The sequence below is a fragment of the Euprymna scolopes genome, chromosome 35 (genome assembly GCF_053919585.1).
Source record: "Euprymna scolopes isolate OS-2025 chromosome 35, ASM5391958v1, whole genome shotgun sequence".
Lineage (NCBI taxonomy): Eukaryota > Metazoa > Mollusca > Cephalopoda > Sepiida > Sepiolidae > Euprymna > Euprymna scolopes.
In genome coordinates this window covers 19,739,921-19,757,749 of record NC_136516.1, presented here as the reverse complement: position 1 = coordinate 19,757,749, position 17,829 = coordinate 19,739,921, and the positions used below count along the sequence as shown (strand labels likewise).

The window sequence follows — 17,829 nt, the reverse complement described above, 5'->3', positions numbered from 1 at the left end:
CCGGTGTTGCCTGGTTAAGATGTGGAATAGAATCATATCCAACATCATATTAAGGTGATTTTATTTAAACGTACGCAGTCCACTGAACCACCTCTCTCTTGTATATAGAAGTACTTTATCTGTGTGTGAGTTCATTTCCTATGGACTCCAAAATGGCTGGGCCGATTCTTTTAAATTTCACACGAATGTACTTTGAATGTTCTTAAATATAGGTTTTATATTGGAATGCTTCTGATAAGTATCGATTATTGAAAAAATTGCTAATCGAAAAAATCCCATTAAAGAAAGAACAGTCTGATCTTGATCCAAATTTAAACTTTTATACAATTTAACATCACAAGTACATTTGAGAAGTTTTATCACCGCACAAGCAGAAGGGCCCAGCATATAAAATCAATAGTAGGTTCTTCGATAAGACAGGAACACATTTGAAATGAATGTTTCTATCAGGTTGATAAGAAAGTTCTTGCAGTTTTTAACTTTTAAATTCAGATGAACACATCTCGGCTCAAACAAAAATTTATTGATCGAAATAAGCACCATCAGAATCAACGCATTTTTAACAACGCAAAACAAGTGTGTTTATGCCAGTAACGTAAAAATCTTGCATTTTTATGGTGATAAAGGCATTTTTGATATTGCTTTCTCATGCAGAAAGTTCTTGAGATGCTTGAAAAAGTGGTAGTCAGTAGGTGAGAGGTCTGGAGAGTACGGCCAATGAGGAAGTTTCATAGCCCAATTTGTTCAGCTTCTGCACGGTCCGTTTAACAACATGCGATCAGCGTTATCATGGTGAATTGGGCTTTTTCTGTTTTTGATCTATTTGTTGACAGTACTTCACAACCGTAATGGTTTTGCCTGTATTCAGAAAAACTAATCGATGAGATCAGTTGCAGACCACCAAGCAGTCAGCATGACCTTCTTTTGGTGCAACTCTGGCTTTGGGAAGTGTCATAGATCTTCGTCGGCGTCTAACCACTGAACTGTGCATCACAAATTGTCATAAAGGACCCACTTTTCATCGCAAGTCACAACCCGGTCGTAAAAGAAGGGAAGATGACACTTCATAATGGTGTTTTTTTTGGTTGTCATTCCAATCAATGAAGCTCCTATTAAGTTTTTTGTCTTTCCAATCTTAAGTGGTTAGAAATCATCATATACATTATGTCTAATTCAAAAGCAAGTTCTCGAACAGATGTGCATGGATTGACGTTGACTAAGGCTCTTAATCTTTTTTTTTATTTTTTTTTTATTTTTTTTTTATTACATTTTCACCCCAAACAAGGCGCATTGCCACTTTGGTGTAGGGGGCTACTATCAGGGGCAGCAACTACTGGGGCACTGTTGGGATTTGGGCAGCAAGATGTCGGTTCATGTTGCACTTGAACTTCTGCATGTCAGTACAGTTAGGGAAGAAGGAACCTGGAATGGAATTCCAGAGTCTAGCGGTTCTGGGGAAGAAACTACTGGAGTAGAAGGCTCTCTTGCATCTAGGAATCTCTACTGTGAAGAGGTGGGATTTAGTTGCTTGTCGGGTTTGTCGGGGGTATTTACGTCTGATGGCCGACCCCTATGCGCATCATATCAAGGCTCTTGTCACCATCATGAAATTTCTTAAACCACCATTTCAGTAGTGGTTCCTGTGTCAAATGCTTCGTTGATATCGTGTATTGTTTCAGCAGATTTTGTGGTCTAGTTTGAATTGAAATAAGAAAATTGTGTGAATTTGCTTTTTTTTTTTTTTCTTTTCCATCTTGTATTCAACCTTCTGAAAAGAAAGCATAATTCTGTTAAAATGATTGTAATTTAAACGATTAGATAGAGCAAAAAAACGATCTTTAAAATAATATATAAAGTAAAGGTATTATAACAAAAACTTATTTGAAAATACATCATTTGAAATCCAAATTAAAAATTCCGCAAGAACTTTCTTCTCAACGTGTTATTTAGAGCATAATTTAAACATGATACTTGAATTTTGCATTTTAAACGTTAATCGAAGTTATTATATAAAAAATAATTTCATAAAATCAACAGAAGGCTCTGTACAGTGCAATATAGACTACAATGTAAACTAAGTCACTGCAGAGAGGCATGTGAAGCTTTTTCTCAATGCACCATTGTGGGTTTTCAACTAAAGCAGACAATCAATCGATTTGATTGAAAAATGATCGATTTCACCGATTTTGATGACAATAAAAATATGGGAGTGCAGGAAATTCTATCCCAGGCAACGTCTGGTCTTTCTGCTAGTTTAGATTTTATTCTCTTCGTAATGGTTATCTATATATTAATACAATAGCGTGTGTGTTCTTTTGTGTGTTACACTTACATCCGGGTTGTTTGTTATGTTCTTCTATTTCTTGTAATTAATAATTTTACCAATAATTCTTCGTAAGTTTTGATTTCGACCATAGCTGATGGCACTTAAGTCATCTACTTTTTTATAAATAATTTTATCAAGAATTCTTCATAAGTTTTGGTTTCGGTTTCAATTATGGCTGAAGAAACTCAAGTTATATATATATATATATATATATATATATATATATATATATAACATTAACTCTATAATAATATATACGAAATCTGCAAGAATTAAAATATAATATTTGAGAGTACTTTACGACTAGGCTTTACAGTAATATCAGAGCGTCTCCATTTACACTGAACATCTACAGAATGCCAACATCAACATATTACATATGAATGTGTCCCCAGTGGAATTTCCACAGGTCCCACTAGTAAATCGATTAAATTCAGCATTCAGATTAAATTTAGCATGTTAAAAATGTGATATTGACTCCTTCAACAGAGGCAGCAGTACACCATCTCTGGATCTTTTATAGGTAGAGAATCGGGAGCGGTAGAATAATCCAACCATTTGTATAGATCATATTGCATGTATCACTATGAGGAACCAAGGATTGGAGCTCAGTCGAGTACTTTCTATGGAAGTAATGATAGAATAGAGAGGGAAAGAAGATGTAGAGAAATGTTGCGTTCGGAGAAATGGTGTCAGGATTATTGGAATTTGAATAAGTAAAAATAGCTCATTTTAATTTAAATACAATTTATTCGCGGCAGAAACCTCAGTTATTTACTTAATTATTTTCATGTGTCAAGTGAAGCCGCCATCTTGTCCCCCAGTTCTCCAGTGGAACTCTCTAGTCTTTTTTGGGGTCTATAAAGGGCGATAATTCTTACTTTCTTTATTTAGAGTTATTTCCCCTTAGGTCGCTATAACACCTCCCCTTTGAAATATGATGCTTGTAGGATGTTTGATATGGGTCTATTTGTAGAGCTGAAGTTGGTTTGCACCTTCGTTGTGTCGTTCGGGTTGGATCTTTCCTCTCAGACTTATTTTGTTTACTGCATGTTGCTTGAACACTTTGAGTTAATTTAAATGTGTCAAATGGGTAATTTGGATTTAAGGTAGTTCTGTAGCTACTTAGAAATATTTCTATGATCTCCCGAGTAGTTCCTCCTCCTTTTAAGTTCAGGAGTGCTCGCTTAAATGTTAACAAAGCGTTTGGCTTGACCATTTGATTGTGGGTGTAAAGGGGGAGATATGAGATGCTGAATACTGTTTTATTTACAGAAGTCAGAAAATTCTGCCGAAGTAAATGCAGTACCATTATCAGAAACTTAGATTTCAGGAACGCCCAATAAGCTGAAAATTTCTTATTTCTCTACAGCTTCATTTGACGTAATACAGTTCATCTGGAAGACTTCTGGCCACTTACTATAACCATCAACCAATGTTAAGTAATGTTGTACATTAATTGGTTCTGCAAAGTCCATGTGTAGTCATGACCAAGGTATTTCTGGGGTAGACCATTTTTCTTTAATTTTAAACAATTGTAACAAATATTAAATAAAAATGCTGACTCACCAAAAATGTCGAATAACTGCTATTGTTTCATCAAATATGAAATCTCCCTCCTTTTTTTTTTATTTATTTTTTTTTTTTGAAAGGATGTAATTTCAATATCTTTCATGCCCAGCTTACAAAGTACTTTCCATGCTTCATCCATGGATACAAACTCGTGTTGAAACGTATCCTTCCATTGCAGTAAAGGCTTGCTTTAAATACGATTGAATGAAAAATCCGTTATTGTGCTTCCTATGGTGTCCAGAGAAATTGATTTTGGTGTGTTCATCAATTGTTTGTGAAATTGTGCCATCAAAGTTTTGCCTAAATTTTGAGCTTTTCAAAATTCTTCTTGTTTTCGCAGTATTTTTTTTCTAATAAATTCAGATCCATGACACAGATAATTTCGATTTTTTTTTTTTTTTTTTTTTTTTGTGTGTGTGTGTGTTCACAAAAAAAATGATTGTGCAAAAGGTATCTTTTTGTTTTGTTTATTTTTTTTCTTACGTGTCTACAAAAAGTTATCGAGCAAAAGATTTTTTTCCTGTTTGTGCAGGAAGAAAAGAAGTTATTTTTTTTCTTTTAATTATCACCATTGTGGGTTTTTTGTTATTGTGGTTTGATATTTAATCGAATCTCATTCCTTGTAACCAATTTTTATTTTTATTGCGTTCAGAGAATAATCTAAGGAGTATTGGAATTTGAATAAGTAAAAATAGCTCATTGTAATTTAAATAAAATTTATTCGCGGCAAAAACATTTGCAGAATGATATTCATGTGCTAAGCGAAGCTGCCATATTGTCCACAGTTCCCTCTCTAGTCTTTTTTAGGATCTATCAAAGGCAATAACTCTTACATTCTTTATTAGAGATATTCCTTCCTTTAATCGCTATAACACATTTTCCATTTTAGTTTCAGTATAATAGATTTTGTATCTGTAATTTGCTTGAAGAAATAATTAAAAAAGATTTTTTAAAAATGAGTTCTATTAGTATTATGAGGACATTTTCCTTATAAAAATGAATAGAATTTTAGATATTCTATTTAGAACATTTCAGAATAATCTGGGATAATCAAGAAAATTCCATGCAGAAACCTATATAAGGATGCTGCACTAGCATCCGCATTAGTTGTTTATTTATTAAGTTGTCGACTTGCTGTTAAGAACTCCGGTAATGTTTCTAGAATAAAAATCTAGCTGAAAGAAACTTATAGGCACATGTCCTTTTAAATCTAACATGTTTTTAATCAAACCACACAAACATCCATATATAAACCTTTAAATAATGCACCCGTTACCGCCCTTGCAGTAATCTTCGTTTTGCCAACTATATGCGTTCTGTTTTTCCTCTTCCTTTTCTCTCTATATCTTTCTCTTTTAATTCAAACCTCCAATGTGAGTGACACGCAAATTACGTCCACACCTCGACAGGGCGTTTACTTTTCTCAAGGTAAGAATGAAGCTCGTAGTACTTAAACTCTAACACACGCAATGAACTTCCAGTGTATGTTTCGACGAACTCTCGTATACATTCACACAATGAACGTTTATCTACATGTAACCTTTCTGTGTAAATAAATATTCCTTGTACATATGTAAATATATGATCCTGCTTCAGCGTGCTTCATTTCAATGTCTTAAATGTACTCGTAACATGTGCCCTTATTGTTGATTGTTTTATTTTCATTATGCTGTACAATCTGAAAACGACGACCTCCTACTCTCTTAGTAATTGAACACGCAACCTTCTCAATAACCGGTTCCTCAACTCAGCCTACAAAGTGGGAACCCCACCATATAACCAGTAACTAAACAGCTCCACGGGGTTCCCTACAAACTCTTTAAAAGCCAAACAACTCCTCATTTGAAGAAGCTGGAATTTCGCTAAATACAAAGATTTCTGTATATTTTCTCATTGACCAAAAAACTATATTTTAATATTTTTATTAATAGATTTTACCGATATGTTAATTGTTGAGACATTATGTCGAACAAAGATGGCTGCAGTAAATCAAATCGGCAAAGAATCAATATAGTGTCAATCTTGAGTGTTAAGTAATTCCTAGTAACAAATATGGTGGCAAAGAATCAATGCAGTCCCGATCTTGAGTCGTTTTGTGACAGAGGCAATGGCGAACTAATTGAATCTAAAATTTGACATTTTTTATGATAACTTTTGAAGCTTCTGATTGGTTTATTATTATAACTGTGGTTATAAAAACGATTGTCGAAATCATTGGAGTTATCTCCCCATTATGAGTCAAAAACATTTTAACACCGTACATAAAACATTTGATTTGAAGTTGGTAGTTTTTATCTCCCTTTTTTACTATAAATGCTAAAGAACTTACAATCGCTTTCAAATTTAGTAGCAGTAGAAAGTCTATCTATTATTTTTGTTTTGTTTTATAGTCAGGCTTTTGCTTTCTGTGATAGAAGCGTTGATTGAATTTTAAATTGATCCCTTAGCAGCCCTTTTTGTCCGGTTTCTATTAATTTGGCTGTATAATCAAATCTGGCCAAGCAGACAAGAAAACTATTCAAGGGGGGGGGGCAGTTTTCACGTTATCTGAGAGGTAGATAATCATTAATCAAAAGGGACCATATCTTGCTTGTCACAGTCGTTCAGTCTGCAGAGCAGAAACTGGAAGTAAAAAAGAACAGACAATCTTGACTATAACCGTTTATCAATTACCGATGGAGATTTGGTATTTTTCTGTCTGAAGCCGAAACTACATTATTACTTCCGTAGTAGATATTTTATTATTTTCTTCTTTGAGGACGGAGGGTGCTAATGTAGTATACTTTTGTTTGTTCTGAGATCATCAGTCTATGTATTACCTCCTCCTTTAGTACAATATCTGTTCTTTTGTCATGAAGTCATCCTGCCAGGCATTAAATCACGCTTGGGGTGGGGGGTATGATATATCTTTGTTTGCCATGATACTGTCCTCCCAGGAATTACCTCTTTTGTCTTTAGGGGAGGGATATAGTATAGTATTTCTTCTGTTGTCAGGACATCATCCTTCCAGGTATTATCTCCTCTTTTGAAGGGGCAGTATATTATTTGTTAATTTATATTACTGCTTCCTTTCCTGGGGAAGGCGGATAGTGATCTTATCGTTGGACTGAAAATCCATCCGATTAACCTTTATCCTCGAGTGGCTTTTATTCATGTAAATGTTTTGTCATTTTTCTTTTTAAATTTAATTTTTAATTTTCTTTTTTTTTTTTTTTTTTTTTTTTTTTTTTCAAGACTGATTCCTTGGGATTGAAAAATGTTTAAGGTATACGACATATTGCATCTCATTTGTAAGTAATGATTTTTTTTTTTAATTTTTAACACTTTTTGTTAATTGATGAAGCCTAATTTTGTTAATTAACTCATAAACTAACCATTTGATTGATTCTGACACTAACATTTGTGGATTAATGAAGCTTAACAATTGTTGATTAACGAAGACTAACGATTGTTAATTAATTCTAACACTAACCTTTGTTAATAATCCATGTGAAATTAACAATAATGTTGGCCATAAAAACGCTGATTTTACAATTAAAACAAAAAATCATCTGACAATACTTGTTGTCGAAGACTTATTTCACAAAGGTTGTGTAAGTGTTCCCTATACCAAGTCAAGGATGCGTCCTCAGCAATCAAATAAAAAACTTTTTTTTTAAATTAAAAAAAAAAAAAAAAAAATAACCCTTTATTTAATTCATGAGGGTAGCATGATTTTGTTCAGTGTCACTTAGAACTGAATCACCTAGCACTTTATCCGTTACACGTTAAATCATTAAAAATTGAGAAACATAAATCCCGTCCTTATATTAATTTAACGTTTTATACCACATTTACACACGGGACCCACACGTTGTATGCAGCCTACATCACAAAAGAGACCAAGACAAAAAATAACAAACTCACTTATGTAACATTTATTTCTTCATTCTCCCACCACACGTGACTTCTCCTTACAGCTGTGACGTCACTCACATCTCTAATGTGATCGAACATTTTATAGTCTCTTTTACTGGTGACGTCATTTTGTTTGCATTTGCATACACACGTCCACCCTCTGTTACATAAGCAGCCAGAAGATGCCGAAATGATGTGACAGCACGTGATCCTTTCGACAGGCTGCCGACCCCAAGACGCTGTGTGCCGTGGATTTCTAGTTCTATCTCTTCATCGTTCTCATTGGCCATGTCATCAGTTTCTCATACCGTTGGCTGCCGCCAGAACACACACGGGTCACAAGTATAAAAATGAAATAAAACAAACACAAGAAAAACGTAACGCTAATGTTTCACATATATCTGACAGTTGGACTTGTGAGAGTATGTGTCCTCTCCGCGTTCTATTGGCATTATGTTCGTCTGTCAGCTTGCAACTCTTCTCGATCTATCTTGCTGATGGCGACTGACAACGCATGGACAGTTTTTAGTTCATGCATCGTCAATTGCTGCCTGCTATCAACTGCTTAGGTGGTGATACAATTTCGAGTCCACCACCTAGGCTAACCAGAAGCTGCCCTTTCCTCTTTAAGCATCTCATTGACTCCCCCCACCGTCAAGTGTCGTTGATTCTTTGTTATCCATTCTATAAATTTTTATTGTCATTTGTCAAATCTAAAAGCTTGATCTAACAAGTCACACGTATGTGGTCCCCGTCTGGTACTGCATGTGAGATAACGCCACAAAAGAAAGTGTAGAAAAGATGAATGCGAGAAGTGTGAAGGGCCAACATTGCCTTCACATTTCCGCCAAGTTTCAGAAAAATCTAATGGATGGGGCAAAAGTTATGGAGTAAAGTGTTATTTTTTGCAATTTTGGGGCATTTATGACCCCTTTTAAGCTCCTGGGAATGCTGAATCCTAGTGAAAATGGACAAACGATGCAGTTTCATGCCTTAAGACATGTATATTTGAATTCAGCACCATGGAAAACCCCTATATAGACATGCATATTAAGTTTTTTGAGTAATATGAAAAAAGAGCTCCAAAAAGTCATGGTTTTTTATTTGTTTTAGCCCTAAAAGTCCCAGTGGGATGCGAACCAGAATTTTGCCAGGGTCACCCATACTGGATTTATATTAAGAACAATGGGCTCCACATTTTGGCCAAGTTTCAGAAAAATCTAATGGATGGATCAAAAGTTATGAGGCAAAATGTGTCATTTTGGGCCATTTTGGGCCATTTTTGACCTCTTTTGTGCCCCTGGGGACGCAATGGGAATTTTTGCAAAAAATTTTTTTTTACTGTGCACATCTATTTAATGAAATACAATTTTTGGCAAAAATTTCAGGAAAATCTAATGGATGTTTATCTAGCAATCATCCAGAATAACGGATGCACGGACACCGCTGAAAACATAGGCCCCTCTCCGATAAATCGGGGGACCAAAAATATCTAGTCATTTCCTACTTGACTTTTATCCCCACTCTTAGTACTTAGTGACCCGGGTCATCTTCACAATTATCCAATCAGGTGTCAGAAGATAAGTTTCAATGAGAGCATGAAATTCATGAAGTATAGAAAAAAAAATTCTAAAACGAGGAATGACTTTTGACATGATGTCAGCATGCAATCTCCTTCTTATCCAATGTTAAAAATTGCTTTCTAAATAGGAAACCATTCTTAAAACATGGGGAAGGAGAGGATGCCGTTTTTGTTCTTTTTTTTTTTTTTTTTTTTTTAAATCATTATTTCACCTCAAACAAAGCACAGTACCACTAAGTCGTAAGTGCTACTATTTGGGACCAGATTTGCAGGAATACTATGTAGGGAGTTGGGCAGCAAGATGTCTGTTCACATTGCATTTGAACTTCTGCATGTAAGTACAGTTATGGAAGCAGGTGCCCGGGAGGGAATTCCAAAGTCTAGCAGTTTGAGGGAAGAAGCGATTTGAGTAGAAGGCTTTACAGCATCTATGGATATCTACAGTGTAGGGGTGGGACTTTGCTGCTTGTCGGGTTTTTCAGTTCTATTTACGTCAAGGGAGTACTAGTGCTTTGAGTTCATCTGAGTATCTTACAGTAAAGTACTTGTAAAAGAGGGACTGGGATGCCACATTTTTGGTGGTTACAGTTTGGCCAACAGTGTGGAACTATTAGGTTGGCAACTCTTGAATTAATCATATTGCAGTTTTTGCTTTGGCATCTTCTGACTGCTTATGTAACCTGCTGATGCAAAGTTGGCTGGAGATTGGGTCGTAAGCTGGACTAGTGCCATAAACACTAACATTTTGGTATATGTCAGCACGTAAAACAAGTATTAATATGCTGCTGCTGAACATGAATCTTAATTTTTATTTATTGCGGACTATTATCCTCATCTTTTTTTTTTTTTTTTTTTTAGTTGTTTTCACAATGTTTCGGCCAACTATTCCTCTGGCCTTCGCAGAGATTCAACATCTCTATCAACTTTGGGGCCCGTGGCAGAGTTGATAGACGTTGAATCTCTACGGTTCCAGGTGAGAATTGTCTGAAGATAGCGGTTTCAATCCTACCCAAAGCCGGCCAGAGGCTTACTCGGCCAAAAACGTGGTGAGACGACAACTATGGATGGCAGTAATTGCTGAGAATGCAGTCAGGAGATTCAGAGTTCCTATCCGTCGCGGTCACCACCTGACGAAGGCCAGAGGAATAGTTGGCCGAAACGTCATGAATAATAACTAAGAAAAAGATGAGGATGATAGTCCGCAATAAATAAAAATTAATAAATAATACTCATCTCAATGAATTCCAATCAAAATAATATATGACTCATTTCGCATGAATCAGATGATTTTTGTTGGCATTCATTTCCCTGATATCTTTCTCGTTAGAATTCTTTCTAAAAAGACTTCAGATACTTACGGGAAGGACCACATGAAGGTTGCCAACATCCCAAGGTGAAAATGTCTCTGTGGAATGAACTGGAGTCGAACTTGGCACACTCAAGTTGTCAGTCCGTGTCGTTAATCACTTAGCTCTTGTCACCTCGCTGCTGCTGCTGCTGCTGCTGGTGGTGGTTTCTTTTGTTTTTTTTTATTTATAATTTTATATTATTTCTTTTTTAGGTTTATTATGGTTAATTGGACAGTTTTACTGCGAAGCAAAAGACGAAAAAGGTAAGTGGACAAAAAAAAATAAATAAAAAAAACAATGTACACATTAAACGCACACATTAAATGTTTACAAAAATTAACATTAACATAAGTAGTAAACATTAACTATTTTAAGCAAAATTATATGTATACTAGTGGGACCTGTGGAAATTCCACAGCGGCAGTAAAAATATTTTTTTTTTTTTTTTACTTGGGAGTCACCACTTATCAAGGCATAAAGGCCACTTGAGGATAAGGGTTAATGAATGTAAGTTGGTAGTTTACTTACTATTAATGGTTTAAATTGGGTAGAATTTGATTATTTATGGTGACCACTCAACAAGAACTTGTTTACATTGGATTTGAAGGCTACCATGTTGTGTTCAACCGAGAAGCAAGTGTTCCACAGACAGGCAGTTCCGAGAAAGAACCTTTGTTCTGGGAATCTGTGTTAAGATTTAGGCACAGATAGAGAGTGGGAGAAATCATATATAATGGCTGTAGCTAGTTGGGTGTTTTAGTGAAAATTTGGCAAGAGGGGTACCATAGATTGGAGTTCAGTTGAGTACCGGCTATGAAAATAGCGGTAGAGCAGAGACAGGCTTGCAACCTCTTTTCTGTGAGAAAGAGGTTACAGATTTTGTTTCAATAATAATTATTTCTAAGTAAAGATATTTTTATAGAATTAAAAGACATTTAACTTACTCTGGGTTTTATTATTTGTTTATTTTTTTTACATAAACCATGACACATACGTTTGTTAAAGGCACTAATAATTAAATATTTCGCAACCACTTTTACATTACAATTTTTAGAACAAATTTTTTTATGAGAAATCGTGTCAAGGAGGTCATTAATATAGGATAATATGGTTTCATTAAGAAAATAAACATAAAATTAAAATAGAAAACAAAACATGTTTCCTTCAAAACATGTGGCCCAAAAGCGACATAAATATTTTTATTCATTTTTTTTTTTTTTTTTTAATATTGCGTCTTCTGTGATTGGGAGATCCTATTTATTAAAAAGGAGGTTAAAAGGTGATAACATGCTATGAATATTAAATTAGCGAATCTATATAATAATTTAATGTCCGTAGTATGTTATCATCTTCAATCCTCCTTTTTTAATAAATAGGATCTCCCAATCAAAGAATTCATAATCTGGAAACCGTGACACACGTATGTAAGTACGTTAAAGGTATTACGATATTAATATATAGACTAGCAGAACCCGTGGAAATTTCACAGTAGTTGAAAAATTTTAAAACATAAAATTAATAAAATAAAAAATAAAACGAATAATGAAGAATTTAAAACAATTCTTTTGTAAATTCTTTAACCTTTTAAAGCTAAAATTAATTAATTTTAAAAATTTACATTTTTTTTCAATGAAAATTCAACACAACAAATTGTGCTTTTTTGTTTGTTTGTTTGTTTGTTTTTCTGAATATTTTTTAATATAAATTATAAAGAAACAGATGCCAATTTACTTCCACATTTTTTTTTTAACTTTTAAAAGGAATCTATAATCAAAAATAAAACTTACAGTAATACGGTAATAAAAAATAAAACGTGTGTGTGTATATATATATATATATATATATATATATATATATATATATATATATATATATATATATATATTAATATTTATTCAAAGGTAAACAATTACATTTGGTTGTTACAAACAGCCATCTGTTTCAGTCAATGAGACTTTGTCAGGTGACCCTGAACCATTCGACGCTATAGAAAATTTTTCAATTATGCAACAAATTTTTCACAGGTATAAAGTGAGCACAAATAGATGTACATTCAAGAATGAAAAGTTGGTTGTTGGACATATTGCCGTCGCATAATTAATCTGAAACATGGTCATCAAGAACTCTGCGGAATTCAACTTCAAACATTTGGATTTGCACAAAAGCATTATCTTCATCACAATGAATGGTTATAGTCAGCTAACGTACTTCCTAACTTCCAGTGTAGTGCTACCGGAAACGGTGACAAGGCAAATCAGTTTTTTCACTTTTGTTTTTCAGTATTTTTATTGTGAAGCAATTTATTAAAATAAAATATAAGAAAAAGACATTATTGGAAAAATATTCAATAAAAGTTTCACGAATTATAAAAATAATGCAATTAGTCTTTATTTGTAGTTTTAATAAAATTTTAAAACAAGTTTTTATTTCATTTAAAATCTTGTAAGAAATGTTTATGAATTTATAAAAATTATTTAAAAAATAAGTTGTTTTTTTTATTTGAATTTATATAATAAAAATGTTTATGAAAGTATAAAAATAAAATTATTCAAATCAAAATAACTAAAATTTCAAACATCATAAAAAAAACGTATCCAATTCACAAAATTTCCCAAATAGTTTTAAGTGTTTTCAATAATACTTAAAAAAAAAAAAAAAAAAAAATTTAAGAGGGCAAAATGTGTTCAACAATTCTTAACAAAAAAAAATTAATTTCATTAATTCTTAATGGAAAAAAGACTGAAAAACTTTTTATTGATTATTAAATAAAAAAAAAAAAAAACAATCGGCAAAATATAGTAAAAAAGAAAAAAAAAAGAGTACCAGCACAGGGGAGATGTAGGCGTGAGAGGAAAAAGAACTGATTTGCCTCGTCACTCCTTTCAGTAGCAGTTACGCTGGAAGTTAGGAAGTATTTTAGCTGACTATAACCGAAAATTTAATAAATTGGGATGAGATCTTGCCAATGGTTATCTAATACTCTAATTGGTTTACCTATATATCTGTAAAGTTGATTTTTTTTTTTTTTTTTTTTGCTCTAACACTGATATTAAAAGTCTAGTTTTTTTTTTTAAAGAAAAAGTGTTTAGTTCTTTTCCACTGCAAGAAATTAGACACCATGGTCCGAAAATGAGATTTCGAATTTAGCGCCCCCCGGGGAGGGGCATTCTGACCTGCAAAAACTGCCTGGGCAGCCCCGTTAGCATTCTCCGGTGAGGGCGTCTCAGGCGATTAGCAATAAACTAACCCGTTCTCAAAGAGAGAAGGCAAAGCCAAGGAGGATGGGCCTCCTAGAACTGCACAGAACTAAATTCCCATCGCAAAATCAACAGGAACCGGATCACTACAGGGATGGTTCTAATCGCTGTTGATTTTGGAAGCCGGGGATAAAAATTCCTAAAACAGACTTCTTGATATACTCAGTCATGAATATGCAAACAACTTCATGAAGGTTAAACTATTTTGCATATTCCTTTGAAAAACGAATGTTTATTAATTATTCATTTTTTATGGCTTCTTATTAGATGATTCATTTCAGTTAACTCTTACGGTGAATTCTATTTATCCATAGTTTGTAGATTGTGCATAATTGCGTAGAATTTACAGTGAAAATGTTCTAGCATGCAGATCTGTTTTTATATAAAATTATATATGTATAAAATTGACCTTGTGTTATGTGGAGATAGGTAACCAACCCAGAACCTTCTACATAAGGAACCAAGTCACCGGTTTTCACCAGACCCTTGTAAAAAAAACGGAGACTTCCTCCCTGGACATTAACACGCTTTATTTGTCTCTATGTAAATACGTAAATAAACTTCTCTTTCAGTATTCAAACCACAGTGTATGTTTATTTATTCCTTTCACGGAATACTTTATCTTTGATTGTCCGAATTAATAGGCCACCTTAGGACATATCACCTTGTGTGTGTGTGTGCGCTAAACTTCTCTACCAAACTTCTCTCTGAATTTATTGTCTACAGACTTGAAACTTAATATATAGTGTATTTGGACCTCGGGAGCATTTTTTGATTTGGATTTTAGCCTACAGAAATGGCTTCTACAGGAACAAAATTAAAAAAAAAAAAAAGAACAGTTGACTTTGGCAGCAAAAGAGGTAGAGGATTAAAAAAAAAAAAAAAAAAATCACTCTCATGATGTTGGTGAGGATTTAAAAGGGAAGCCTGTGACTGGTTGTTTTTCACTCCATCACAGGGCATCCAGTTAGTGACTTCTTAATAATTCCAATAACCTTCAATTGAATTACAAAACCGAAATCAAAGGGTTTTTTTTTTTTTTTTTTTTTTACTGTTTCATGATCGTCCAAGAAGTGTTGAAATAAATTATTTCCATATGGTTTTGTATTTCGTTGTTTCATGTTTAGTAACTTCCGTTCCATATTTTAGCTAAATTGAGTCAACTTCCGGTGTTTTAATTTTGTGTATTGAATTTTTGGATTTAACCTTTTTTTTGTTTTTTATAAGTGTCATCCAGTAAAAAAAAAATAAATACTGCATTTATTTTTTTTTTTTTTTACAATTTGACAAGTTTTATTTATTTATTTAAAATTGAGAATCAGAAAATGCCAAGAAAAATTTTAAATGATAAAATCTTTTTTTTTTTTCTGAATCTCTTGGTGTCAAAGAAGGCTGTTGCTTTTAGTGTTTTTTTTTTTTTCTCGTCTTCATTTTAGATGTTATAGTCTTCAGGGATTAACTTCACATGGAGTGAAGAAAGACCTCTGTTCTTTTATTTATTTTATTTTTTTTCACAAAGGAGTCACCACTTGCAAGGATAAGTGTTAATGAGTGATGTGGATTTAATCAAAGACTATAACATCTAAAACAAAACAAAAAAAAAAACACTAAAAGAAATAGTCTTAGGGTGTGTTGACACCGAAAGTCTCGGACCAAAAAAAAAAAACAATTTTATCATTTAATGGCGTTTTCTGGTTTTCAAATAATTTTAATTCACCTACAAATGTCTTCTAAGTTGTGACAACAAGTCTTCTATTCATTTATTTACTTTTTTTTTTTTACACAGAAGTCACAACTTATCAAGGTCCGGAGGCCACTCAAAGATAAGGGTTAATGAGTGTAAAGTAGTTAATGGCACACTATCATAGTAATCGTTAGTAGATTGGCATCCCCATTAACCTACAAAGTCTATATTGAACTCTGTCAAGGCAGGATAAGTCCTATCTAGCAGCTCCTACTCAGACGTGGTAACAGCACTCCATCCCTGGACGTACTTGGCTCTTATATGGAGTGGTAGAAAGATCCCACCATTTTTCCAGTGGCCTTGGCAACAGATTTGATGTACGTGTTCCATTTCAGATCAGGAGTAAAGGTCAAGCCCAGAAGCTTGTCAAAACATGAAGCCTCCCCAAGACAAGAGCCATTCATTTCAGTTGATGCCAGATGGGGATCAGTGTTGATGATGTAAAGATAGAAGTTTGGTTTTAGATGCATTAAATGTAAGCAGCCACCTCTTTCCCCATTCTACCACATGCTCAAGATCAGAGGAGAGATAATCTGTCAATAATTTTGTGTATCTCCGGACAGGTTTTAGTGGTTCCATGTTTAGTATCCCACAGTACCACATCACTGACGACCTCATCTTTTTTCCTTTATTATTAAAAATTGCGTTTGGGGCGAATTTATTGAATAGTCAATAAAAATCATTTAAAATCATTAAAAAACATTTCACCAACGCTCGATTAGAAGAAAAAAAGAGCTTCGCATTATCCTAAGAAAGCGAGTGACATCATTTATGTCAGTGCTTTCTTTACTCAAGTAGGGGGTCTTAAATAGTCACCCAGACAGACTGTTTCGTTGTATTGCAGCCCAACAAGTAAAATTGATGATGGCTCTTTTTATCAAAGGATTAAAAAAAAAAATGCATCAGTTTTTTCAAAATTATTACAAAATTTATTTATTTAGTTGTTTGTTTATTTATCTTGTCTTGCTTTCTATTTTAGTGTATAACATGTGTGGTAACGGTGTCGTCTCTCCCGAGTTGGACGACACCGGTCTCGTTCGAGTCATTAGCAACCGAATTCACTTCGGAGCCCAGTGCAACCTAGTCTTCCAGCTTTGTAAATCCTGTCGGTTATGGCTTCGTTTAACAAACAGCAACATTATTAACAATCAGAGATGTTATCCAATAGTTTCGTCACATTGTTTAACAGAGTAAGTACACCTCCCCCCCTCCTTTTTTTTTTTTTTTTTTTTTTTTTTAAATTGATGTGTGATTTTAATATTCAACATTGAAATTACGCAATGAATACAATGTCAGTGTAATCAGTGATTTTAATTTTTTTCACACTTAAAATGCACCTTTACTGGCAATTTTGCAGTTACACCTGACCAAATCGAAAACAAGTTCGACAACTCTAGAAGGGTCATATCACGATGTTACGAATCATGAATTTGATCGTATAAAAAAATTTTATTAAACAAATTTGATGTAAACACTTGATTGAATAAAGTAAACAAACAAAATATGGCCCTCTTGCAGTGTAAGGAAACAAAAATATGAAGAAGAAAATGGGACATAAGTCGTGTTACACCGGTAGTAAGAATGCCACTTGATTGGGTAGTGAAATTGACGTCATTACTTTAAAATATTGATAGAATTTAAAAAATTGAAATTATTGTAAAAGAATTGAATTACTAAGCATTTAATAATTATTATGAAAAATAATTATTGTAAAAGGATTTTTAAAAAGTTGAAATCATATTTAAGTAACACAGTTTGATTGAACTGTTTTACTTTATTTTGAAATTTTTAAAAAATTAGATCTCCAAAAGTGAAAATGCAAGGAAGTTGACAACAAATTAGGTATTAGCACTGCAGGCAATGCATAACATAAAATGACTTCCAAATTTATTTAACTTAAAAATTTAGCTGAATTTTTAAGTTTCCACCACCGCCATAAAATCATTTTTCACATGTAAAAATTTTTTTTTTTTGTCATTTTAGAGATTAACTTTAATCCTTCAAACACAATCAAAAAGTAATTGGAAACCTACAAAAACATTATGATAAGCCAGCTTCCAAAACCATGTCCCCCATCAGTTTCAGCCATATTCGTGCACGTA

At 33.5% G+C, this 17,829-nt stretch overlaps 1 protein-coding gene across 2 annotated transcripts in view; it reads left to right on the top strand.

The window, feature by feature from the left end:
• The window catches only part of LOC145259720 (uncharacterized), a 116,322-nt gene that overhangs the window by 38,384 nt on the left and 60,109 nt on the right, over positions 1–17,829 (top strand). For both annotated transcript variants that reach the window (XM_080117405.1, XM_080117407.1), the window contains exons 2-4: positions 7,133–7,188; positions 10,939–10,989; positions 16,707–16,917. In XM_080117405.1, coding sequence (XP_079973531.1) covers positions 7,155–7,188; positions 10,939–10,989; positions 16,707–16,917 — 296 coding nt within the window. In that variant the 5' untranslated portion in view covers positions 7,133–7,154. The remainder of the gene's footprint in view (positions 1–7,132; positions 7,189–10,938; positions 10,990–16,706; positions 16,918–17,829) is intronic.